The sequence below is a fragment of the Orussus abietinus genome, unplaced genomic scaffold (genome assembly GCF_000612105.2).
Source record: "Orussus abietinus isolate OABI.00-Male unplaced genomic scaffold, Oabi_2.0 scaffold145, whole genome shotgun sequence".
NCBI lineage: Eukaryota > Metazoa > Arthropoda > Insecta > Hymenoptera > Orussidae > Orussus > Orussus abietinus.
In genome coordinates this window covers 133,637-161,528 of record NW_019394300.1, presented here as the reverse complement: position 1 = coordinate 161,528, position 27,892 = coordinate 133,637, and the positions used below count along the sequence as shown (strand labels likewise).

The window sequence follows — 27,892 nt, the reverse complement described above, 5'->3', positions numbered from 1 at the left end:
CTTACAACGCGAACATGGAGTTTTACTTCGATTACTTTATAATTATTGTAGAAAAACGACAGGCGGAGTACGCCATTTGGTTCCGTATTCAATATAACTGGACACAGCTGCCGATATAAAAACCAACGTCGGCAACGGAGGTATTTATCGATCGAGTTCCTCGACGTATTTCACTTCGCCTTAATGTCCCCCACTGTACGCGCACTCGCCGAGTGGCGGGTCGAGCGATTCGGCCGCGGTCAACTAATCCGTCAAATGGTTTGTTGACGATCCGAGCGAACTGCACCCCTCCCGGGAGTTCAATTACTCGAGCAATTATTCGCAGGTCGGCGAATTATACGGTGGGACGCGATAACCCAGTTGTGCCGGCCAGATGGCGCTCGCGTCGCCCCTAATCGTCCTTGCGCGCCTTACGAAACTATATTGAACGTTAAGGCGACGTGAAAGTGACGTCAAAGAGGTCTCGTTTATGAAACCTTTCATCGAACTGGGTGTACCGAAGCGTTTCAAACTTGAAAATATGAACGTGGAAGCTGTAAGGAAGGTCCCGACCCTCGTGAAATTTCAATCTTTAAATAATTTCTTTATGGATATTTAACAAAATTTTGAATAAAAACTGAAATTTTATGAGGGTTGGAACCTTCCTTATAGTCTCCATGTTCATACTATAAAGTTTGAAACGATTCGGCACACCCAGTTCGGAGAAAAGTTTCATGAACGATTGGCTCCTCGGATGATGCTTTCACCCCCCCTTAATAGAAGTTGCAAGAACTATTTCATGACTTTTCCAATTCGATTTGTCGTGCAGAAATTACATTTCCTTCTACATTGATTTATTGCGATGTCTTTATTGACGTTCATCCAAGGAATCGTTGCATATTACGCGCGGAATATTTGCTGCGATAAAAGGAAATCAGTTTGTTTCGATGAAAATTATTTACAAACAGGGAAAATTACTGAGACTTTATCGGTTTTGAATATCTCTTCGATTCTTTTTTTTTTGTTCAAATCGCTGAACTTGTACAAACTGATTTTTTCCTTTATCGTCTTCGTACTTTTTTTTTTGTTCGAACGAGTACTGGGATAAAAGATGAATATCACCGTTTAAGGATTTATATAATAAAAATATTAACATTATCGTTTAAGGATTTGTCGTTGCACTCTTATCTTGGTGAATTTTTATTTGTAAACGATATTCAGGATTGAGTTTGCGTTGATGCGTTTCGTATTTTATTGCGTCCAACTGTACGAGACCGTACAATATGAAATCGACTGGAAAGGTATTACTTGCAATTATTTGTGCTTCCAGTTTCATTTAAAGGGACTTGAAAAGAATTCATGGAGCAGCTCCTCACGTGGAATCCGGTTATTAATATTTTCTTTTCTACAACTTCTTTTCACAAAAAAGAAAAATTGAATTTGTAGACAAAGGAAATTGTATACAGGGTATAAATTTACATATTTTTCACCTACGATTCACAGTTACGGAATTAAATTAAAATATCTTGTGCGAGGAGGGAGACCGACTAAAAGGAATTCACTAAAAGGTACTTTTTTTTATATTTTTCGAAATCGTGACACATATTACCGTGAAAATTGGTTCTCTCTTACCTCTACCATTCTCTCCTAATAAATTGTGTACTGTTATCGGGCGATAACCTCTCGATAAGAGGAATATGTTACAATTCGTCCCTCGAATGAAGATCTTCGGTCTGTATTTAGTCTGCGAGAAGTATGAATGATCTTTTAGGTTGTTTGCAACTTTTGGAGTGACAGCGATCGATCCATATACATATAGGATGGACCGAGCATCTATTGTTGCCAACAACGAAGAGAATGTCCGTCCGATGGAAAGAGAGAGAAAGTAGTACGGGTTACTCTCTTCCGATTGGTCTCCTCCGATAAGGTGACCAATCGGAAACTCCGTACTACCTTCTCTCTTTGTTTCTATTACGCGAACAGAGTGGCAGCGATAGATACTCGGTCCATCCTATATGTCTATGGATCGATCCGATGCAAACCATGTGCAGACCGTTTTACGGTATCCGATAATCTATCACCTGATTACCGCTGGACGACGTCAGCGTCGTTATTCAATGTCGTCGTATCCACGAAGTAGTATAAGGAGATACAGCGCCATGTATTGAAATCGTACCCACTTTAGGGATCCGAGATCTTCGGATTTTTTCCGATCGGGTCGTTTTCCATACCTTAAGGTGATGCCAAAGTGGCGTCGAAGAGGTTTCGTTCGTGAAACTTTTCTCCGAATTGGGGATACCGAATCGTTTAAAACTTCGCAACCTGAACACGAAGACTATAAGGAAGGTCCCGAAACTCATGAAATTTCTTTTTTTTTAATTTGTTTATAATAAATGAAATTTGACGAGGGTCGATATCTTTTTTATAGCCTCCACGTTCACGGTGTGAAGTTTGAAACGATTCGGTACATCCTGTTTGTAGAAAAGTTTCACGAACGATTCACCTTTCGGATGGCACTTTCACGTCTCCTTAATTGCCAAATTGAAAGCATTTTAGGTAATCTACGTCGGCAGGAAACGTTTTGGTCACGGAGGATCGGAGTTCCCTCGTTTTCCGCAAGTAGCGCTCGCGTCGTTGGGTCCCGACTTCCGTGGAATCGACCATTGGCGTTGGGTCTCCTTGTACCACTTCATGGTTGTATATCGAGACGAAAGTCTGACGAATATTCTGCACGGACTTCCATGGACCGAAAATGTTGACTCGGATCTGCCGACCGGCCGCCGACGCTGCGTTACATAACCGTATATAAAACAGTATACACGAGCTTCTCACGCACGCATTCCTGCGCACTGTTCAAGCAACGACCCTCAATTTCGTCCCGGAATCTCGCGGAGTCCGATCCTCGTCCAGGGACACAAAGTGCCATTCAGAATCCTCTGGCAGCCCACAGATCCGAGGATCCGTCCTAACCCTTTCGGAACCCTTTCGGAACCCTTTCGGAACCCTTTCGGAACCCTTTCGGAAACCTTTCGGAACGATCGCCATGATAGCCGTCCTTTCCCAGATAACGCTTCTGGATCCTATGAACGTTCTACGAATTTTCACGTCGAATATTTGGTCTTAGAATATCATGCAAATATTTATGATATATGTAGTGAATATTCAAAGCATATATATACAGAATATTCACCAAATATTCCGATAGGTACAGTGGCGTTATCTGGGTACTCCCCGATCTACCCTGATAAAAATTGATGGAAATTTACATACATTTTTACACACTTCGTAACTTAAGTTTCGCCCGGAAAAATGTAAAGTCGAAGAATTACAAATTAGAAAATGTATAAATACCCCTAATATTGTATATTTTCCATATTAGTGCAGTTTTACTTGAATTAGATATAATGTTACGTTATAATTCTCTTTAAACTTAGATACCGAATGTGATATTACAGAGATAACGTAATTCTACTGCAAGTTTATCGTGGCATCAAAATAACCAATGATTCGGTATGTAAATTTACATGGGCGTTTTTATCGGTGTACCCTCCTCTTACACATTTTTCTCTTCGAGATGTAACCATAGAAATAGAGAAGACATTGCTACAGTCCGTGTGTACGCTCGGGGAACATTCCGAAAGCGTACATTCTAAATCCGTTGATACCCGAAATTTAAAACGACATAAAGATGACATTTGAGGGATAAATGGTTTATGAAATTTTTGCCCGAACTGGGGGTACCGATTCGTTTTAAACTTTACAACGTGGACATGGAGACTATAAGGAAGGCCCTGACATCCATGAAATTTTTTGTGGAGAAATTAAAAAAATTGTTTATGAAAAATGAAGTTTCATGGGTTTCAGGAACTTCCTTCTCCTCGCCACATTTATATCGTAAAGGTTGAATCGCTTCGGTACCCCCGGTTTGAGAAAAAGTTTCACGTACGATCGACTCTTCGGATGGCACTTTCGCATCCCTTTAAGCTAACTTAACCTAACCTAAAAGATAAATTCCCCCCCATTCCTTCGCCCCGTCGGAAATCCTTCCTGGACGTCGGGAGGAGCTCGGAATCCCCGGGAATGATTCGTCTTGGTCGCGGAGAAAACGCGGCGTCGCGGCCGGCAAGATCGGGCTCGAACGGCGGAAGCTGGAAGGTCGGAGCTGGAGCGAGATTAAAAGGCTTGTTCGTTGATTGAAGTGTGCAGGAATGCGGGGGAGGGCACGAGGGGACGCGGCGTTCGGCCAACCCGGAGAGCGAGGAAATCCCTAGGGAGAACGAGAGAGCGGTTCCTCCTAGGGGAACCTCCCTAGGACCCGGTCGAGACCGAGCACCCTCCGGTGCTCCGACCACTATACGTAAGTATCATTATTCGATCGTCCACGGCCGATTCCATTTTTTTTTACATTTTTCTGTAAGGGTAACGGATGTTTTTTATCCGGGCGTGATCCTGCAGTTCCCACGGACGAGTCGCGGAATAACCGCGCCGATCCTTCCGGAAAGGTCGCTCAATCGATATATCGGCATTACGCGTGGGCTATCTCGAAAAGCCGGAGGAAAGTCCGAGGATCCTCTACCCACCGTTATCTTACCCAAGCCTGACACCAAATGCGAAACGACTGGACAACGCGATCGCTGATCTATATACTCCCTGGATCTTTATTCCTATTTGTTCTATACGGAAAATACTTGGCCGAATTCGATACACCCCACCGCCAACTACGTAAGCGAACAAGGGCAGCGATACCAAAGTAACGTGGGCGCCAGTGCAAAAGTTTTGAGCCGTCGATCCATCGATCTATGGACTAACCGAATAGCTGATACCTACTTCTTCTATACGGAGAGGACTTCGACCACTGACTTATGTACTAATTGTATAGCTAATACCTATATGTTCCGTATGGAGAGAACTTGGACGAATTCGAGGCACCCCAGCGCCACCTACGGAGGGGCAGCGATACTAAGGGAGTTACCGTGCGCGTAACTAGGTGGCTTCAAAACGGCACGCCATTTTGTAGGATATCGACTATCCGGTTAGCGAGCGCGATATAGAAAAGGGCTCTTTATTCAGGATGCGTCGACACGAAACTCGCCGTTTATCGTCGTCTCTTGGCTGTTGCCAAGAGACGTAGAAAAGACGGTCGAAGGAGAAGGAACGATTCCGTCGTTCACTGGTGCACCTTGCGGTGCGCGTCGCACCGAGGCGGAGACCCGCGTCCTTGTCCTTTCGGAAATATCGCTCCGCGGATGCGAAGGTCTCGCGTGGGTCGCAGAGAAATGGCTGGGGCAGTCGTGGGTAGGTATCGGCATCTCCGGTGCACGGCTATCCTACGTGAGCGTCGCGATTCCGTCATCCGTCGGTGTGCCTGCAGTGGACGTTCGAGGGGGAATGAAACGACGCAGTCGTCGACGAGCCCTAGGACCTCCGATGGACTCTTTGGCACTCTGGTGGACTCTTTAGCCCTGGAACTACCAGGCTCGGTCGAAATGACTGGTTTTAGATGGTGCACCACGGCATAAAAAAATCCATCGGTAGTTTTACCGTTAATACCGAGGAGGCATTCACTTAGGAAATCATGGATTTTAACGCTTGAAATCATGTGGAAATCCCTGAATATTGTCACAATTTTAAGGCCGAACGTTACTTCTTACCGAATCGCCCTGTTGTTTATCACGTGAAATCAAAGGCAATCGATTCTCAAAGAAGGAAATCGTTTTCACCGATTTCCAAATGAACGGTTTCTCGGTTAATTACCGACCAGCGAATTTGGAAGTAAATGCGGATCACGGGTATCGCAAAACCGATTAATAGGTTTCCGGTCGGTAAACCGTTAAGGGGATGCGTAAGTGGCATTCGAAGGGTCAATCGTTCGTGAAAGTATTCTCCGAATTGAGCGTACCAATTTGTTTCAAATTTTACCACACGAAGAAGGAGACCCTAAGGTGGGTCCTAAAACTCGCGAGATTTCATCTTTTATACATCAACGGTGATAATATAAAGAAATTATCTTAAAATTGAAGTTTCGTGGGCATCGGGACCTTTCTTGTGGCCTCTATATTTAGATTGTAAGATTTAAAACGATTCGGTACCCCCGGTTCGGAGAAAAGTTTCATAAACGAGACCTCTTCGACGCCACTTTCACGCCATCTTAAGTATCGTGGTTCGGTCGTCCATGGGCGCTTCTTGGACGATCCTTGAAAGCCCCTTCGTGATCCCGACTCTTCTCTGGGTTAAGCGTTAAGGCCGTTCTCGTCCTTGTCTCTTTAAAAGCATCCCTTCGGTGATGCAAAGATTCCTCATGGGCCGTTGCAAAATCTCTGGTCCATCGCGGGTGTAGTCCTAGGGTGTCCTGGAACTGCCGATTCTCTGATCACCCGTTTTAATAATGGGCAGAAACGATACTCATCTTTGTCCTTTTTTTCTCTTCGCTGATTCGAAACTTCGACGCGGTCTGCAGGAGAACGTCAATTTGTAAATGCCGCTTCACCGATACGAAGATCCCACGTGGGCTGCAAGAAAATTGCTTATCCGATGTAACTTGGTTGTTTTTAATCCTTCGCTTCACTTACTATCTGCCGTGAAATGAGTAACCCGCTCATCCTTGTCCTTTTAGAAATGTCGTTCCCTGACATTCAGGTTCTACATGGTCTAGGGAAACTATTGATCTAACGTAATCGCGAGATGACCGTGGAATCACCGATCGGACCTCATCCTGTACGCGCTGATAATAATGCCCATCGATCACTGGTTATTTTCATGCCACGATAAATTGCAATAAAATTACATTGTCTCTGTAATATCACATTCGGCATCCGAGTTAAATTATAGAAAATTATAATGTAATATTACATTTTCTCCTTTGTAATTCTTCCATTTTATGTTTTTCCGGGTGAAACTCAAGTTATAAAGTGTGTAAAAATGTATGTAAATTTCCATCGATTTTTATCAGGGCACGAGTATCACGGTTCGATCGCCCATAAGTGCTTCCGAGTTGAACATCGCGATAAGGCGGTCGCCCCTTAATGGCAATATTTGTAATCCTAAAATTTCTCTGGAAAAACTGTAAGAAAAAATTGCACACCCACCTTTCATCAATGATATCAGGGTCTTGAAATGGCCGTGGAGAAATTGTTGAACGGGCGTAGGAACGGGACGTGGAAATACGCTTTCAGATTGATTCAGGAAAATCGGAAAACCTCCTGAAAATACGTAATCGGATGGACAGAGTTATTTGCTTCATTTTTCAAACTTCACGTTGCGTTCTAATTACAGGAAGTCGGGAAACCTGCGACGTGGAGGGGGAGGACTTCACCGTGGACAAAATCCCGAACACCAGGTGCTTCAACTGCATCTGCAAGGTAAAACATTGTTGATCGCTGATCCGAAGGCGTTGCGGTAAAACTTCTCCATAATCCATAATCGTCATTTTGTGTCGAAAAGAAAGAAAGATGATACCGATACATTTTTCCGTACTTGCACGACGAAGTCCCATCGATAACGGTCTCATTTAATTTTTTCTTTTTCCTAAAATTGCAAGGACAAATGTTGTTATCTGGACCACCCTCGATAATCTTAACATCAAATTATTCTCTGTTCTTAAGGGGATGCGAAAATGGCATCCGAGGAGTCAATCGTTCATGAAACTTTTCTTCGAACTGGGTGTACCGAATCGTTTCAAACATTACAATATTAATACGGCGGCTATAAGGAAAGTCCTAACAGTCACGAAATTAAATTTTTTATTTAAACGATCGAAAAACGTCTAGAAACAACTTTTTGAAAAATTGAAATTTCATGGATGTCCGGACTTTCTTTATAGCCTCTGTATCCACGTTGTAAAGTTTGACATGATTCGGTACACCCAGGTCGAAGAGAAGTTTCATAAACGAAACCTCTTTGACGCCACCTTAAGGTGATGTGAAAGGGTCAATCTATACATATAAGACGCCAAAATATTTATAAAACTTTTCTCCAAACCGGATGCATCGAATTATCTGAAACTTGTGATTACGAAGGCCCTAAGAAAGAACGCGATACTCGTGAAATTTCATTTTTTTTTTTTTTAATTTGTTATAGATATTGAAACTTCATGAGTGTCGGGACCTTCCTCGTAGCTTCGATGTTATCGTTGTAAAGTTTGAAATGATTCGGATACACGCAGTTCGGAAAAAAGTTTCACAAACGAGACCTTTGACGCCACTTTCGCCCCGCCTTAAGTCGACGACGGGGCAAATCGATATCCCACATCCTCTTGTTGGCGGCCGCAATTTTCGACATTTTTCATGAAATCTGTTTACATGCCACTGGAGGCAGCTGACACATCTATCGACATCTGAGAAGCCGCGTCTTCCGCGAGAGCACGAGTCGAGCAATTCATCATTTTACAATCGATTCGATCGATCCGGAATTGAGGTCAGACTCGGGGACTCCGTCCACTCGATGACATGGTTTCTAATTTTACAGAGAACATAATAACCCTTTATCGACGGCCACTCGCACTCGAGATACAGCGGCGAAAGTTTACAATGCGCGCATTGTAGACACAACTAAAGTAATGTAAGCCCGAGAAGTCTATCTCGTTACGAGACTGCACCCGACGCTTTCGACTGCAGCTTGCAGATTAAGGTGATACGGAAGTGGCCTCCGAAGTCAAATTATTTGGAAAACCCTTTCCGAACAGGGTGCACCGAATCGTTTGAAACTTTGCCTCGTAAAAATTGGGACCTTAAAGTGACGTGAAACCCCCTTTAAATTAGTCGATTCGAATGAAACACTTTTTTTTTAAGGGTATTGGACCAAACTGTCCGAAACTTTGACTCCTGTTCGTCCAAGAATTGTCCTGACACTTTAAAATTTGGATTTTCGGAAACAATTTTTTAACTTAGGCCAGACCAGAACCAAAATGGCGTGGAGCTCTCATATTTCGATCGATGTACAATTATTAAAGGCTCTGATACGAGAAACGAATGTGTCAGGGCAATTTTACGAGAATTTAGAACACTGGTAATCCGATAAACTCGCATTTGAACGGGATAATTGAGTCAAATAATTATTGCTCGAATGAACAAAGTATTTCTTTGGTTCAACGAATGTTTTTTCAGCGTAGATCCTCCTAAATGATTTAGTGAACGTATTAACCATTTACAGCAAAAGTGAGGGGGAATAACGATACTAATTGTCCCATTTCCATCCTTAAATAATTTGCTTACAAATGAACCTTTTACGTAAACAGTCGTATCATCGGAAATAGTTGTTACGTGTTTTCTTTTGAATAATTTGTGTTCCATAATCGTCGCAAACTAATTGCAATACATCCCACAATTTACCGTCATTATCATCGCATCGTCTGTAAAGCCACTTTTCTTACAAATCAGGAGTATTTTATTAGTAACATAGCATTTGTGGCAATAAACATAATTCGCTATCATCGGTGGAAGTATTAATTCAATTACGCGGATCGAGGTAATGCTACATATTAAATTAATTGGCAGAGCAATAAAGGAAACATGGAGAGCGAAACAACAATACACGGAATAAGATCTCTGCGAAATAATTGACGCTGGTCTTACTAATCGGTAGATTCAAACGCGCCTACACTGTTACAACATCCTTCGCGAACGGTAATTCTCATACCAGATAGGGACAAGAACTAGTTATTACTGCGGTGCTGATTAAGCAACGCTGTTATCATTGCGTTACGAAATATTGCTCGTACCTTTCATGTAGAGGGCTGTTGGTCCGTTGAAATAATTACCACTAGCCGACCCGATTGTTCCATCGCTGATGGATTTAGCAATTAGTCTAATTATGCCAACTTACGTGCTTCGAAAGGTTGGTTACTAATGGTAACCGCAATTTCAGTACTAGAAATAATAATATCGTGCGAAGAAGAGATAATTTCACCGTTAAGCTTAGCAATTAGCCGAAATAAATTGTTAGAATTCACGAAAAAAATCGGATTAATGGTGAGGAATTCATTGCTGGAATCAGTCATTTTACAGATGCAATAACTGCGCTGTTATGGAAATGACTAGTGATAAGAATTATGTCATCGTCATCGGATTCGGTGATTACTTGAATTAGACGCAATAATTTCCATCAAAAGCACAGATTTCGCAGGGTGGTCCTCTACGGTCAACTGAAGCATAAAAAGCCACGAATCCATAGGATTTCTGGAGTTTTGCTTCGATTTCTTTTTAATTATTGAAAACGACATATGGAGTATGCCAGTTAATAAAATACCCAATATAATTCCAATACGCTGTCGATACAAATACCAATGTCGGTAACGAAGGTATTTGGAAGAATCCTTTTTACCGACGTCGATGAAATTTTTCGACCCGTTTCCCTTAACCTTAACGTAACCGCGTTGACCGTTTCGCTCCTTCTAAGCTCGTCTAATTCAGAATTGGTCTCATCGACAGAATGGATTCGTGGAGTGCCTGAAACAACAATGCCCCAGCATAGAAGGCTGCTACACCCTGTTGGAGCCGAGAAACGACGAGTGCTGCCACAGGTGCAAAGGTACAAAATCTAGTTGGCGTTTTACAATCTGCCCCCCACGCGGCTGCGCCTAGTCGCATTGTTCTCCATTTTCTGGAGAAACAATGAGTCGGCTGCCCCCGTGAACGTAGGATATATGGAGACCCCACGCTGACCCGACCACGAAAGCAAAATCGAGAGGAGCTATTCACTCGGAAATCAGGGAAAAAGAATTCCTTCTTTAGATTCGATTGCCTTTGACTTCACGCGATAAACGATGCGATTCGGTAACAAGGGACAGTCGGCCTAATAATTGTGACGGCGTTTCGACGGTTGCCAGCGATTTCCAGTCATTTCTGATCCTGATTTCCACCTGCGAGCTTAAGGACGTGTGAAAGTGACAATCGTTCATGAAACTTTTCTCCAAACTCGGCGTACCGAATCGTTTTATACTTGATAATGGGAATGTAGAGGCTATAAGGAAGGTCTTGACACCCACGAAATTTCATTCTTTATATAAAAGAAAATGTGACTATCTATAAACAAATTGTTAACAAAATTGAAATTGATTGAAAAATTGAACGAATGATTTCCCAGGCGATAGGGTTTTCTGTACAGCGAATACTCCCTCGAGCAGAACTAAAACAGAGGTAATGGAGGGCTTTGTCTCTCTTTTATCTGGACAGGAAAGATCGAACCCGAGGTGGACGGCATTAATTTTTCTGAAAATTCAATTACGCGTTTAATTACTAATCATTCTTAAACTATGTAACCGGATGATATTCGATTACCCAATATGTTGCTAATTTGAAATTGATTCGTGCTTGAACCATAATTGAAATGAAATGAAATATCGATTAGAATTAAAATGTAATATTTTAATTTCACATCGCTCCAACGGCAAGTGAGAAAGAGTGAGAACGGGAATAGCCCCTCCGTTCTCTGTCTCTTTTTAAATCCGCCGTCTTCGGGATCGGATTCACGAATCCAGGACATACGTGGGCCAAACGTTGATCCGACTAGGAGACCGCGGCGACGAGGCGTCCTGTCCGCTTTGGATGGCCGCCATATTCGCCATGTTCGCCATATTCGCCATGTTCGCCATATTCGCCATATCCGCCATATTCGCCATATCCGCCATATTCGCCATATTCGCCATATTCGCCATATCCGCCATATCCGCCATATCCGCCATATCCGCCATATCCGCCATATCGGGGAAGCCGAAAGTAACGCGTACTCGTTTTGGTGTCGCCCAGGCTGCGTCAAGAACGGAGTCCATCACGCCTCGGAGACGGAGTGGACCGATGCCAATGACCCTTGCCGGATAATGACCTGCAAGGCGGGGGTGATAACGGAGTCGAGGCTTCGATGCTACACCCCTTGCTCCAACCCGATTCCTGCACCTCCCGGCCAGTGTTGTCCGACTTGTACAGGTAGGTACCTCGTGTTACCTATTTCACGGCTACTTTTTGTCCGTGCACGACTATGACGATAACGACAACGTCAAGGCGACGCGAATGTGCCATCCGAGGGATCAATCCTTTGTGAAACTTTTCCCCGAGCTGGGGATGCTAAATCGTTTCAAACTTTACAACGTGGATGCGGAGGCTGTAAGGAAAATCCTGAAACTCGTGAAATTTCAATTTTTTAACAATTTGTTTGTAGGTATTTGTTTAATTTTGTATAAAAAATGAAATTTCACGAGGGTCGGGACCTTCCTTATAGACTCCGTATTCATGTTGTACAATGTGAAACGATACACCCAATTCAGCAAAAAGTCCCACGAACGATCGACCCTCGGATGCCACTTTCGCATCCCCTTAACCACGTTATACGAGAGCCTACCGTGTAGGAAAATCGTTTGACGACGTGCAACCCCGGTGGTCCGTAAACCCCAAAATCCGCGTCCTGGGGACCGTTTCACGGCGAGCCTGGTGGAACGTGAAAATGGTTTTACGGCGAGCGACCATAGCGATCGGCGATAAGAAACGTCACGCAGGCGATGCATTCGGGACACGCGTAACCGAGTTCTCCAGGCCTCCGACTCATCGTTGCGTTCTCTTGGTCAGGGTGTTACGTGAACGGACAGAAGGTGACGGCGGAACGGACCGTCACCACGACGGAGGATCCTTGCGTCACGTGCAGGTGCAACATGGGGCGTCTGACTTGCGCCAAGCAGGCGTGTCCTGTCCTCCATTGTCCTGCCTCGAGGATCATCCGCGAGCCTGGAGAGTGTTGTCCGCACTGCAAAGGTACGAGCTCTTTTAACGAGCAATATCGACGCCATGTATCGCCCTGAGAGAAAAAGTGCTAAAACGAGGTCTCGGAGAGAAAATTTAATTGACGCTAAAATCACAGATGGCGCGGGGTGGCACTCTGCAGTCAGTGAGGGCATAAAAAACAATGAATCCAGGGGATTTCTGAAGTTTTACTTCGATCTCGTTATAATTATTGTAAGAAAACGATATATGGAGCATGCCGTTTAGTACGATACCCAACATAATTCCGAAAAGCTGTCGATATAAATACGAACGTCGGTAACGTAGGTGTTTAGAAGAATACTTTTTACCGACGTCGATCAAGTTTCTCGACACTTCACCTTAACAGCGATTATTTCCGTGGGAACGATAAGTTCATTTTTGTCATATCGTATCGTCTCGATATGGAGGTATTTCCGAGCACTACTTTATTACGAAAAAGTGTTTAATCGTATGCTCTCCATTCACATCTCGGTGTTGGAAATAATTATTCTAGAACACTCCGTATTGGCTATTAGATCCTTTCCTCGTTGCGACCATCGGTCAGCGTTGGGATAAGCCGATTACCACTGTCGGTGATAGTTTAACAAGCTCTGGGTCACAGATAAATGCTTTACTCCAAGCTAAATTTAAACGAGTGGAAACCTACCGATCGTCTGCGGATTTCAACTGATGCAAATTGCAAATGATCGTCCACTTATGATTATCACCCGCGGATACTCGAACAATCACTGGAGAAAGTTTTGCGTCACTGGAATCGGGAAGAAATATTGCTTCATAAGTGCTGTGCAGGGATTTTTATCGATTGATCGGTCAATAGTCATCGGTACCGTTATAACCATAAATTTTGCACATATTAAAAGAGGGATCGGAAACTAGAAATCTTTCGTTACTTAGAATTCTTCCGATATAAGATGCATTTTAAAAATAAGACTTCGTTCAATCTAAGGATGATTAAATTTAAGGTGATATGAGAGGGTCATTCTATGTATGTAAAAGGCTAAAATATTTATAGTACTTTTCTCCAAACTGGATGCAACGAATCATTTGATACTTCAGCACGTGATTATGGAGACCCTAACCAAGAACGCGATGCTCATAAAATTGCATTTTTTTCAAAAATGTAACATGGTTCTAATGTAATCACGTGCTGAAGGTTCAAATGATTCGGTACACCCAGAGTGGAGAAAAGTTTTATAAATATTTTTACATTTTATATATATCGAATTTTTTAAATTTGTTTATTAACAATCAGAACTTTCTATTAACGGATCTACGAGCTAATGCGATGTCGTTAGATGGAGTGGGGAGAAGTTCATCCATCGACGTTCTTCCACAGTGAGGGTTGACTCCTAGTGACCTTTCGGGTCACCTGGCCATATTCGCTTTAGTCGTTTTGGGTTTTGGACACGTATATCGAATGACCCTTTCATATCACCATAAAGGGTTAGAGATCGATCTTCGCGTTGCTTTGACATTTGAAGTATTCAATGTCTTATCTCGATTCCCAGGAAGCGGGAGGTTCCTGTCTCCACCGAAAGGCGCCTGCATGCTGGGCACGACGGTCTACAACTCCGGCACGCAGTTCTACCTGGACGAGTGCACCAGGTGCAGCTGCACGAACTCCGTGATCACCTGCACGAAAGAGACCTGTCCGGTGTTGGAATGCACGAGCGAACACCAGACGACTCTTCCCGGTCGATGCTGTCCTCAGTGTCCACTCATCGAGGAGAGTCGAGCCTCCTGCACCTACGGGGGAAGAACTTACGGGGCGAGTATTGTAACTAGACGTTAAGGGGACGTGAAAGTGACATCCGACCGGTCAATCGTTCATGAAACTGTTCTACGAACCGGGTGTACCGAATCGTTTCAAACTTTACAACGCGAATATGGAGACCCTAAGATAGGTTTTGAAACTCGGTAAATTTCATTTTGCATACAAAATTTTGAAAATATCTATTAACAAATTTTCTTAAAATTGAAAGGCCTTAAAGAAGGTCTCGACCCCCATGAAATTTCATTCTTTATAATCAATTTAAAAACCGCTTTTTTACTTTTTATAAAACATGAATTAGGGTCGGGATCTTAGGGATTCCATTTTCACGCGGGAACATTTAAAACGAGTCGGTACGCCTCATTAGGAGAAATGTCGTGTAAACGATTGACCCCTCGGATGGCACTTTCATATCACCTTAAGAAGTAAAATGTGATCGGGGACCGTAAAAGTGTTCTGGTTTAAACGTCCTAATTTCTCCTAGGCAGGATGGCGAATCTTGGAAGCTTGACCCTTGCAAGGCATGCGCTTGCATGCAAGGCAAAGTGCGCTGTGCAATGCCGATGTGTCCACCTCTGAACCTGCCATGTCCGCCTAACTCGAGGCTGGAACATCCCGAAGGACAATGTTGTCCTCGTTGCGTGGAAAGTGAGTGCTAGATTCTCTAAGTGCTAAGTGAAACGTCCTGCTCGACCCTGAAACGCCTAATCGGCAATGCGATGTATATTCGGTTGAGGGATAATTATCCGCCTTTTTAATTACGTTACCTTACGTTAACCCTTTCGATTCGACAACCGCCACCGAACGCGACACCGCGCCGACTCCTTCTTGTTTCTCGTTTTCATTTGCAGTTGTAGACGGACGATTTTGAAATATTCAGTCATTAACTCGATAACATTTTGACAAATCTGAACTTTGTCGAATTTCGTCGACGGGACCCATTTCGGTTGTAGAAGATACGTGCGAGTAGGTAGGTGAAATAAGTAAAAAAAAAAAAAAACAAGGAGGGAATAAAAATGAAAATGGAAAAGTCCTAGGCAAGAAAATCGCCATACCCGAAGTGCGCATGCGCAAGAGACGTTCCGCCCGTTCTGGTCTCAAGAATCGGAAATCGGCCACTTTTCATTAGGTTTTGAAAAACGAATAACAAAACGGAGGGTAGATAGCACAAATTATGGTGCATATTCTTAGCGTCGGTTACGGGGAAAGGAAAAGGTCAGCGCAAGGAATTACGTCAAACTAATCCAAAGATTGGAGAAAAACGTGATAAGGATTTCGCCTACCACTAGTTCTTGGAAGTCCGTGTCAATGACGTAACGAGATATTTCCCACAACGGTTAGAGGAGAATGGAGATAAACTGGACTATCGTTGGAACTTTTATGTCTTTTTAGGTGATGGCGTCTGCACTGTTTTCGGTGACCCACATTATAGGACCTTCGACGGAAAGTTCTTCAGCTTTAAGGGCCCGTGCAAGTACCAGTTGGTCAGCGATTGCTTGGGGCATACGTTCAGCATCAGAGTGACCAACGATGCGAGGTCCACCAGATCGTCGGCTTGGACCAAGACGATAGCCCTTAAGGTAGGACGAAAGGGTCGACCTATACATATGTATCCGAGAAGTCAAATCGTTCGTGAAAGTATTCTCTGAATTGGGTTCAAATTTTACCACGGGAATAAGGAAGCCCTAGGGTAGGTCCTGACCCTCATGAAATTTCATTTTTTATAAAAAGTGTCTTTATTTGTCATGGACTAGAACCAACATGGCGCGGTCGTGCACGTTTTCGATGTTTTACGCCTCTTGAAGGCTTAAAATCGAAAATGAAGAGTTTCCGGACCTAGCTCGAACAATTTGGAATCCTAAAAAAATGGAATATATTCCCACCAAAAAGGGTGCAGATGAATTTTATTTTATCGACGTCGATTAAATTTCTTAGCGCCTTTCGTATCCCCTTAATACCATTACTTTGGAAACTACTTCAGTCCGGAAAAAAATGTAAACACTTTTCTCCGCGGGACAGGAGACCTTGAGGAGGCACGTATCTTGTCGTGAACTTGAAAGTGATCGATCGGATTGCAGGTCGGCGATCTGAAGGTGAATCTAGGCCAAAGAATGCGCGTTAAGGTGAACGGCAAGAAGGTGGAGGTGCCGTACAGAATACCGAGTAGGCTCGACATCAATCGGACCGTCGACAGCATCCTGGTGAGCACGCAGATCGGCATCAAGATCCTCTGGGACGGCATCAGCTTCCTCGAGATCTCGGCGCCGACTTCCTATCGCGGCCGCCTCTGCGGACTCTGCGGGAATTTCAACTCCTTGCCAAAGGACGACCTGACCACCCGCCGAGGGAGACTCGTCCAGGACCCTCAGCTCTTCGGCCAGTCCTGGACCGTGGGGGGCAAGAAGATGTGCGCCGCCCGCTCCCGGACGATCGGCGTCGACAGGGAGAGGCGATGTCGGAGCAAGAAAAACCACAGGTGCTCGGAAAAAGTCTGGAGATATGCAGGGTGTCCCATAATAGATTATTCACCTTTCGAGGGGGACAGGGGGTGGAATTTTGACCTGGAAGTTCCTTTTTCATTTTTGGCTCAGAACTCTTTTCATCGACTTATTAGCAATTAAAGTGACACGAAACCCCCCTCAAACCAGTCGACTTGATTAGGACACTTTTTTTAAGGGTATTGGAGAGAACTGTCCGAAACTTTGACGTGACTCATTATGATCTAAGAATTGCGCCCGAATGAATGAATTAATTGGACAATTAATAGGTCAGTCGGTAATTGATTGATTTACTATGTAGTTAAGTGGATTCGAAAGTGACGTCAAAGAGGAATCATTCATGAAACTTTTCTCCGAATTGAGTGTACCGAATTGATTTAAACTTTACAATATAAATATGGAGGGTATAAGGAAGGTCCTGAAATTCATGAAATTTCAATGTTTTTTTATTTGTTTATAGATACTTTTAAAATTTGTTATAAAAACGAAATTTCATGAGTTTCAGGACCTTTCTTATATCCTCCATGTTCACGTTGTAAAGTTTGAAACAATTGAGCTTACGGATGCCACTTTCACATCCCCTTAAATAATGATTTTTAAATTCATAATTTGATCAATTTCTAACTGTATATATTCTTATTTATTTATTTATTTATTTATTCATTCATTTGTTGAACAATTTGATATGTTAAAATGAAACTTTTTAAAGGAACGTAATGCACGAGCGAGAGGCCCCTGCGCGTCGTTTCGTTGGTGAACTTTATTTGCTAATAATTCGACGAATAGTGATCCGAGCCAAAATTGGAAAAGGAACTTTTGGCTAAAAATTCCTCCCTCCTTCACCCCTTGAAAGATTAATTATCTATTGCGGGCCACCCCGTATATGGTCTAAGAAACGAAGTCGAAGAATTCTCCCGCAACTGATCCTTCCAGGCTCTGCAATCGACTGCGGTCGCAGGTGTTCGACCCGTGCCACAAGAAGGTGAACCCGACGATGTACTACAAGGCGTGTCTGCAGGACATGTGCGAGTGCCCAACGGAGAACTGCTACTGCGAGTCCTTCACGGCCTACGTGCACGAGTGCCAGCGGCTCGGCATCCAGCTGGCGCACTGGCGGAAGTCGACGCGCTGCCGCGCCGTCTGGGACGTCGCCGCGCCGCAGGGCTTCCGGCGGCGCGTCCGCTAACGAGCGTGGGTTCGTCGCGGCGCCGCGACCTCGCGACCTCGCGAACTCGCCACCTCGCCGCGGCGAACGCGCCCATTGCCGTCGACCTCGAGCCGCCGTCCGCGGACTCTCGACGTTTCCTAGTCACCGCTTTCTGTCAATACGCAATAACGGTGAGTATCCCCGCGTTTCGTTCCTTCATCGGGTTTAAGGTGACGTGAAAGGACCATTTCATACATATAAAAATGTAAAGATATTTATAAAACTTCTCCAAACTGGGTGCACCGAATTATCTGAAACTTTAACACGTGATTATGGAAGCCCTAAGAAAGAAAGCGATGCTCGTGACATTTCATTTTTTTTTTTTAATTTGTTATAAACAATGAAACTTCATGAGTATTAGGACCTTCCTTGTAGCCTCCATATTCACATTATAAAGTTTGAAATGATTCGGTACACCCAGTTCGGAGAAAAGTTTTATAAACATTTTGACGATTTATATATATAGAATGACCTTTTCAGACGACTGGGTGGTGTCGAATTAGTTTTGAATGTACAAATTTATGTTTCAGTGCACCGTGCAGTATTTTCCGGCCGATGAGCAGGCTCGCGGCATAGTAGCATCCACTTCCCAGTGTAACCTGACGCGTCTCGATCGCCTTAGACTTAAGGAATCTCCACGTTTTACACGTCTCTGAAAGTTACAAAATATCATATATAGTATATTATATATATATAGATGAATGAATATAAATATATATTATATATATAAATGTGTATATCTAATATTACCGTAGGCGAAGGCCGGCGTTGCCGTGGCGGGAATCTCGATGTCCTCCCTGCGATCGGCCAATTGTAAATAGATAATGAGATTACCTAGAAGATCGCGACGATCAAGAAAGGGCGCGCCATTTTTCTCAACGTCTCTTCTCTCTTCCGAAGTCTCTCTTTTGAACTCGAGTTACCAGCGCCGAGCTGTAACGGAGTCGCATCTCGACAAAGTGGCGTCAAATCCGCCATTTTGAAAAGCTTCGGTTATTCTATCAATAGTAATTAATCATTTTAGAAAATGACGGATTTGGAGACGTTGCCTCGACTCCTTTCTTTTAATTACGTTGCGTTAATTACCATAATTTGATGTACTCGTACCTCGGATTAGTGGCGTCAGATTCGCCATCTTGAAAGGCTCTTACCGTTTCACCAAAAGTGATCAACTGTTTGGCATAGGGAGTTTTCAAAATGGCGAATCTGGAATCATAGATCTAAGCCTAGTTTTGACAGCAGCGAGTTTGTACGAACTAGGCCTTAGCCTTTTGATAACAGTGTATAAATTACCGTAAATGGATGTTTTCGTACATTACCCTACTGGCGTCAGGTCCGCCATTTTGAAAGACTTCGAGTCAAATAGTTCATCGTTATTGACTAAAAATGGTATGTTATTAATTATTCTATCGAAAGTGATTATAGGGTTGAAAATTTTCAAGACCATGAATGTGGAATTACTGATTCAACTGTATTTTCTTTTGTATAACTATGCATAAACTATCAACGACGAGTTCACGCGGTCACTATCAAATTAGCTATTCTGAAAGGCCTTAAATATTAATTGTTAACAATAGAAGTTGAATCATTTTATCGAAAATGACCAATCATTTGACTCAAAGATTTTCAATGCGATGAACCTGAAATCATTGACACCACTTTTGATAACAACGCGTGAATTAACAGCGAAGCTGAAATGTTTGCAATTAAGCTCAATGACGTCAGATCCGTCAGTTCGAAAGACCTTGATTATTCGGACAAGTGACAAATCATTTTACGTAATTTAAAATGATGGATCTGGATTCATTGACTCGGTCCCACTTTTGATAACTATGCGTGAACTACCGTTTAGTGAACACTAGCGGGCCTTTTTTTCATATGTAAAGCGCAATAAAACAAGATTTGTATGTACAAAATCTCTCTATCATTAATGGGTTGCGAATCATGTGACGTTACTAGCTAATAGTGCGCCATAAAAATAGATACTAACGTGAAGTGAAACGCGTTGAGAAATTTGATCGACGTCGGTAAAAAAAATTTTTTTAAATGCCTACGTTCCCAACGTTCGTATTTATATCGACATCCGTGTCGAATTATATTGGGTATTGTACTAAACGACAAACTCCATATGTCGTTTTCTTATAATAATTATAAAGAGATCGAAGTAAAATCCAGAAATCCCCTGGATACGTGGTCTTTGATGCCCTAATTGACTGCAGAGTGGCACCCTGCGCCATCTGAGAAATCAGCGGCAACTAAATTTATTCTCGAAGACCTTGCGCCTTTGCATCAAATTTAATTTGATGCTCCATTCCTTTATTTCCGAGTCCGTGCTTACGGAACATTGAATCTGTCATCTCATACAGATGTGATACGTTGCTTTCAAACCACATTAAGTAGATTAGATAAGAGAACTGCACTTGCACTTAAAAGTAAACAGATAGTACCGATTCACATCACATTTGTTGAACGTTAACTTACAAGATAAAGGTTTAATCACTCTCCGGTAATCTCAGATAATATTTTAATCGTCAAAATCTGCACCCTTCGGTTCACATTCTAAAACATAAATCATGTAAATGTTCTTTTGAATGAATTTTCACTAATAGAGAAACTAGAAAACTGTTGTTTAACTATTATTTAACAGTTCTACACTTTGTTTAATTTCAAAGAAATTCTAAGAAAATTGTCTATCAATTAACGATAAATTGTTTTGTCGTAATTAACGGCAAACGTCATTAATTTCGTGAAATACTCGCCCAGAATTTTTTGTCAGTTTATCGCGTCTAACCATCGCATATGGCCGACTAAGTTTTCGATTTCTAAATGTCCTTTTCCTAATTCCACCCTTTATTTCGTTCAAAAAGATTTTTATGAAAATTGTCCATATATTAACGATGACGAACATCATTAATTTCGCGGAGTATTAAAATCTCGTCAAGAATTTCACGGGATTTCGTTGCGTTTACCCACACAATCCAATATGGCCGACTTGCCTTCAACGGATCTTTAACTAAACTCCGGTAAAACGGTAACGTCGCATCTGTTTCAAGTACTACGAGGGGAAATACATAAAGATAATTGGCCATATCGTGCGTTATCGCCTCTGTATTTTTTTCCTGGTGCAATTATACTCTTTTCTATCAAAGGGACTTTTCGCCACGCGTCTAGGCGGCCATTGTTCCATTCTGAGCGACTTCGAATCGCCGATGATAACGATTACCGCGATGGATGCCGATCGATCAACGAAAATTATCTGTCGCCGATTATCGAGGAGAGATTCAGGCCTCGTTCGATGCTATTTAATGGCTCATCCATGGTCGATCACGTGCAGTCGTTGAACGATCAAAGCAGGCTTCGAACATTCGGAAAATAGGATCATGGCTTCGATGGTGATTTTCGCGTTTCTCCTTCTGTTCGTCTCCGTTGCCCTCGCATTCCCCCCCAATTCCCATAAAAGTACATCTCCGGAAGAAAGAAGACGCAGAGGTAGGAATTAATTCCTATGTAAACTAAGTCACGAAATTTGAACAAACAGTCGTCCCTCGATTTACGCGGAGTTGTCCGTACCACGTGGATTCATTTTATGCGATTGAAAATCGCGTAAATAAAGTCTGTCGAGACGAAAGAAAAAATATTGGAAATAAAAGCTAGGACATATAAGTTTCAGAAATACATATTTATTTCAAGTAGCTTAACGGAATAAAATAATGACGTTTAAAAACCGCGTGAAGTGCGTTATAATTTTCCGCGTAAAACGGAGACTCGTGTAAATTCAAAGAGGAGGGTATTATCATAAATACCGAAGGGTTATTCACTCAGAAAATTATGAATTTTAACGCTCGAAGTCATGTGGAAATCAGCTGGAAATTGTTTAAAATCACTGAACCCTGTCGCAATTTTAAGGTGACACGAACGGGTCATTCTATACATATAAACGTATGATTATGGAGGCCTAAGGAAGAACGTAGTACTAATGAAATTTCATTAGCGCTAAGTTCTTCCTTAAAACCTCCATAATCACGTGTTGAAGTTTCAAACGATTTGGTGCACCCGAGGTGGAAAAATGTTTCATAAATATTTTGACGTTTTATATATATAGAATGACCCTTTCATATCATCTTAAGGCCGACTGTCACTTATTACCGAATCGCATTGTCTATCGTGTGAAATCAAACGCAATCGGCTCTCAAAGAAGGAAATCGTTTTCACTGATTTCCAAGTGAATAACTTTAGCTCCTCGCTGGAAACTTCTCACGCGATCAACGCCGGAAACACGTGCCACACGTTTGGACAAGAGATAGTACCTCAAAAATGTAACTCGTATCGCAATCTTATCGGGCGATCGTCTCGTTACCTGTCAATTTTATATATATGCCGGTAAATCACTGTCGAACATCGGAAACGAGATCGCAGCTGATCAATTTGATCGGCTCTGGCGATCCCAGGGATTTACCTTATCACCGGTCTTGCGTCGATCAGCGTCAATTAACGAAACGTCTATTTCCGTTCGTTTCGCGTTTATTTTAGTTTCCGAATAGTTTCCGCGGTCTCGAAAACTCATATTTCTAATACTGGTAAAATTATGGATGATTACAGATGATTTGGCCGACGAGGTGATGCACTCGAAATTACCCCATAAAGGAAAGAGTTACTCGATTAAACGTACTTGGGAAGCATTTAAGGAGACCGAAGAGGAGAAAGGTAACTAGCGAAGAATATCCTACTGTCTTAAGATGAAATGAAACCCACTCGAATCGGTCAATTCAAATAAAACATTTTTTATTAAGGGTACTAGACCGATCTGTCTATAACTTTAACATGGCTCGTTGGTCCTTTTCCATTTTTTGTTTAAACGACACCTCTTATGCATTAGTAATGTAAAGTAACATTATATATTTTTACGGTTAATTATTAATCTATGTATGCTAGTGCGTCCTTCTCTTAGTGTATTATTGACGTTTAAAATGAAGTCTTGGCTTCAACTATTCTTCAAACTGGGTGTAGCAGTTTATTTGAACTTTGCCCATACAAATGTGGAAGTTTTATGGAATGTCCTGAGACTCATAAAATTTCATTTTTTGTACTAAAATTTTTATACACAAATGAAAAAACTTAAATTTCGTGGAAGTCGGGAGTCGGGACGGCCGACATATTCTCAAGGTAAAATTTCAAATGATTTGATATACTCAGTTCGGAGGAAAGTTTCATAAACGAGACGCCACTTTCATATCACCTTATGAAAGCCCGTTTTCGATTTTCAGAAACCGCGCACTGGTTGAATAGTGCTCAAGCAATTGTAAAGGAGCATTTGTCGTGGCGTCAAAACACGAAGATTGCGAAGAATGTAATTCTTTTTATCGGCGATGGCATGTCGATCCCTACGTTAACGGCCGCGAGGACTTATCAAGGCCAGCTAGAGGGACGCAACGAGGGCTCCCTCTTCTGGGAGAAATTTTCCTATACCGGGTTGGTTAAGGTGAAGTGAAACTAGAGTTCTAAACGCGGTAAGTTACGTCAGGAACGATGAGAAATTCCTGGAAACTTATTGGAAATTTCTCCAAGGTTTTTTTTTTTTCGAGAAATAAGGAGAATTTATATTTTTACGACGGAGCGGGCGAGAGGTTCCGATTAGCTATAGAGAGGCATCGAAGTGGGGAATTTCCGTTGTACGTTTTCCGCAGCCAATCGAAACCTTCCTATTCGCTTCGTCGCGCGACACCAGAATGAAATATCGGTTCGTTTTGAAACAAATTGCGTGGAATTTCTCGTGAAGTTGTACGTGAAAGACTCTGTAACAGTATTTATTACTCTTTAGCTTGAACTTTGTAGGGCATCGAAAAGAAATGTTATTTTAACTAAGAAAGCAACAATTTAAATACAAAAATGAACGTTCTTATAAATTCTCAACGTTCTCGGTAACTTACGATACGTTTTACAGTTACCTTCTCCAATTTTATGTTACCGAGGATTTCCGAATTCTTTCCGACAGACATACTGCGTGGATTCCATAATCGCGGACTCGGCCTGCAGCGCCACTGCGTATCTGTGTGGCGTCAAGAGTAACTACGGGACCATCGGTGTAAACGCAAAAGTGCCGCGCGGCGACTGCGCAGGTCAGCTGGACAAGCGGAACCACGTGACCTCCATTAGCCAATGGGCGCAGACGGCAGGCAAGGCCACGGGTATAGTAACAACTACTAGAGTGACTCACGCTTCTCCGGCTGGGACTTTCGCTCGTGTCGCGAATCGCGACTGGGAGAGCGACTTCAAGGTAAGGCCAAACCGATACCACCACAAACCTACTACTTGCATTGAAAGAAGTTACGATACTTACTCGAAATAAAAAAAAAACCGTGTTCATACCAATAAAACCCACAAACTTACAAACCAAACCTGTCTCCCACGGACGATATGGATTTGTTAATACAGGCTTAGTTTACACCGATCACTTGGTACGCGTACCGAAGGCGTGGATTTATCAAGCTGTCGATGTATACGATCGTGTACTGCTTGGTACACTATTGTTTACAGTGACTGCTTGATAAAACTACGCCTTTCTAAAATTTAAATCTCGAACGTACTTCTTTGAGTGCATTTAAACGTTAACTTACACCAATTTTATAACTACTGCTGTTAAATGTTGTGTAAACGCCGCTGATATGACTTTTAGGGCCCGCTTCCAAATTGTGTTAACCGGAGTTTAACGGTAGGTTTAAACCGCGTATAAACCAGTTATAAAATCAGTGAAAAGCAGAATGGGTAAATGTACTATATATATACGAATCACATTTTTGTCATTAATCGGTTTACTGTCCGAGTAAATACAAAACATAAGTAGAAAGATATCTTCATATGACGTTTACAATTTGTACTTTTCACCAATAGTAAGTATTGGCTATGTCTCTATCGTCCTCCTAAATCAGGGATTTATCGAGTCCAAACTCAGTAAATCCGAATTTAAGTGTCGATCGTGACGCTCAGGAAGGATCGAATCTGCGTATTTATTAATGCGATGGAGACGCGATTTATTGGATTCAGCCCCGATAAATCCCGGATTTAGGAGTACAATGGAGAAGGGGTCATTGTACCGGAATGAAAGTATCCAGGAAATGTTCGCAATTATTTAGAGCGGGTTTTCTCTGCTTCAAGGTCGTCGAGGAGAACCAGGACCCGCGCAAATGCATCGACATCGCGACACAGCTCGTCAAGGAATCCCCGGGAAAGGATTTCAAGGTGATTTTGGGAGGAGGACGCCGTGAGTTCCTTCCGGCCACCACCGTCGACGATGAGGGCGCTGCTGGTAGAAGGTTGGACGGGGTGAACCTTATAAAGGCCTGGCGTCAGGACAAAGTCGCTCGCAACGCTACTTACGAGTACGTTTGGAACCGGGAATCCCTGAGGAAGGTGACTGACGATCCTGGAAAAGTCGACTACTTGTTGGGGTTGTTCGAGTCAAGTCACTGCTCTTATTACGAAGATGCGGCTCCTAGCGACCCCACCCTGGCGGAAATGACCGAGGCCGCCATTAAGATTCTCCAGCAGGATTCCAAAGGCTACTTTCTTTTCGTAGAAGGTATATTTTACTTGTTCGCGTTCGTATTGCTTTTAGGAAAGCTAAATATGGAATAAGGCATTTATAGTGGACTACATCTCCATCGTACTCCTAAGTCCACGATTTAACCAGTCCAACCCCAGTAAATCCGAGTTTAAGTATCGATCTAGATGCTCAGGATCGAATCTGCGTATTTATTAATGAGACGGAAACATGCGATTTACTGGATCCGGACCTGATAAATCCCGGATTTAAGATTACGATGGAAACGTACGCAGTGGGTGATACCCGTTTCGTAACAGATCCGTTTGGGCACAAAAGGTAAGGAAACGTGTAATTAAAACTTTGTCTTTTTGTACACTTTTTGGACATTATAACTTTCATCTCTCTGTGTATCAGCGTACCATATAATTTATGTATTGCACATCCGCGATGTTTGTACTCCCTGATAGATTATTCAACCAATTTTCAACTGACTCATTTGTTTAACCCACCTTTACAATTTTTATTACACCAGGTGGACGGATCGATCACGCACATCACGACACTTACGCCAATTTAGCCCTTTCGGAGACCGTGGAATTGTCGAAAGCAGTCGAATTGGCTCGCAAACTCACCTCGGAAGAAGACACCCTGATCGTTGTGACCGCCGATCACGCTCATACCATGAGCATTTCCGGGTACCCGGATAGAGGAAATGATATCCTGGGAATTGCCGAAGACAGCGATGTTGATGACCTGCCTTACGCCGTCCTCAACTATGCGAACGGTCCCGGTTATAAACCTGCCGGACAAAATGGCTCCAGATACAATATAACAAACGACGATCTAGGTACGAGTCAGGATAGTATATTGTGCACGAAGTAGTATAAGGAGATACAACGCCATGTATTGAAATCGTCCCGACTTACTACGTAACAACTTACAACGTGAATATAGATGCTATAAGGAAGGTCCTGACACCTATGAAATTTCAATTTTTTTTTTAATTTGTTTATAGATATTTTCAATTCTTTTTACAAAAAATAAAATGTCATGGGTGTCAGAACTTACCTTCGGATCTCCATATTCACGTTGTAAAGTTTGAAACGAGTCGGTACTCCCAATTCGGAGAAAAGTTTCATGAACACTTGCCCCCTCAAACGTGACTTTCACATCCCCTTAATCTCAGTTTCCTTAGTATATCTTATCTAATTCATGCATTTTATCCCATTTAGGTGGTATTTATTATCAATACCCGAGCCTGGCCCCGCGTTCCTCGGAGACTCATGGCGGCGACGATGTGGCCGTCTTCGCGAGCGGACCCTGGTCCCATCTTTTCACCGGTACGATGGAGCAACATGGGATCCCTCATCTCATGGCTTATGCAGCCTGCATGGGTCAAGGGCTCACGGCGTGCAAGCGTGGAAGTTGAGTTCCTCCCACGAGTTGAGATGCGAAGTGATTTTTTGTCTTATTATTACATACGTTACACTACGGTAATCAGATGTTTTTTATCTCCAAATACCAAGATATCGAGTCCGAGAATCAATTATTTTTGTTAATTCCATACCCGGGTACCGTTGCCGAAAGCTATGAACGCGTCCCGAGTTAGTATAGAATCCGTGTATCCGTGTATGTAACCGACGGACGTGTTGAATAAACTGTTTAAAGACTAACTTCTAACGCGGTGAGTTAGGGGCACCGGACGGTGGGCAGATGGGCAGGTACGTCTTCTTCACCCTCAGGTGAGATTCTGTCCAGAAGCCAACACTCAAGCTTCTACCGTGGCCTTTCCGAGATTCATTGTAGGGCATGAGGCGCCTCTATTTATATGGAGGGCCCAAGGCATTGGGGATCAAAATGATTTTAATGAATTTTCCCTTGGTAGGGCAAGACGGAGAACTCCTCGACATCTCAAATCACCTGTGTGCCTCCGCGATCGGACCAAGAGCTGTCGGCTTAAACGGGATAACCAATCCTTGAAAAATTTAAAAACAATTCAACGATGATATCGCCGTTAGTACTGACCACATGGAATATCGTTTCATCCCTGATGAATCGCTCGGGTTTACACAGATCGAGATAGGTTTAAACAGTCAGCTGTGTTCGACGACTGACCACTGTACCAAGCCCACACATGAAACATTTTCCTCG

General features: G+C 42.8%; 2 protein-coding genes across 3 annotated transcripts in view; both read left to right on the top strand.

Annotated features, from left to right (window-relative positions):
* The window catches only part of LOC105694336 (BMP-binding endothelial regulator protein), a 31,718-nt gene extending 11,544 nt beyond the window's left edge, over nucleotides 1-20,174 (top strand). Inside the window, exons 3-12 of the mRNA XM_012414874.2 lie at nucleotides 7,252-7,337; nucleotides 10,404-10,503; nucleotides 11,721-11,897; nucleotides 12,534-12,716; nucleotides 14,234-14,493; nucleotides 14,985-15,144; nucleotides 15,889-16,076; nucleotides 16,575-16,972; nucleotides 17,928-18,332; nucleotides 18,732-20,174. Of these exons, the coding sequence (XP_012270297.1) occupies nucleotides 7,252-7,337; nucleotides 10,404-10,503; nucleotides 11,721-11,897; nucleotides 12,534-12,716; nucleotides 14,234-14,493; nucleotides 14,985-15,144; nucleotides 15,889-16,076; nucleotides 16,575-16,972; nucleotides 17,928-18,180 (1,805 nt within the window). The 3' untranslated portion in view covers nucleotides 18,181-18,332; nucleotides 18,732-20,174. The remainder of the gene's footprint in view (nucleotides 1-7,251; nucleotides 7,338-10,403; nucleotides 10,504-11,720; nucleotides 11,898-12,533; nucleotides 12,717-14,233; nucleotides 14,494-14,984; nucleotides 15,145-15,888; nucleotides 16,077-16,574; nucleotides 16,973-17,927; nucleotides 18,333-18,731) is intronic.
* Nucleotides 20,175-21,543: 1,369 nt separating this feature from the next.
* Nucleotides 21,544-27,421, top strand: LOC105694335 (membrane-bound alkaline phosphatase). Of its 2 annotated transcripts, XM_012414872.1 has the most exons (8): nucleotides 21,544-21,690; nucleotides 22,801-22,905; nucleotides 23,466-23,680; nucleotides 24,194-24,475; nucleotides 24,875-24,910; nucleotides 25,354-25,777; nucleotides 26,274-26,588; nucleotides 26,974-27,421. In XM_012414872.1, the coding sequence occupies exons 1-8, from the start codon at nucleotides 21,582-21,584 to the stop codon at nucleotides 27,168-27,170; spliced, it is 1,683 nt and encodes a 560-aa protein (XP_012270295.1). In that variant the 5' UTR covers nucleotides 21,544-21,581; the 3' UTR covers nucleotides 27,171-27,421. The 2 variants fall into 2 exon arrangements, with proteins under 2 accessions (XP_012270295.1, XP_012270296.1); XM_012414873.1 differs by lacking the exon at nucleotides 24,875-24,910.
* The last annotated feature ends 471 nt before the right edge of the window (nucleotides 27,422-27,892 follow it).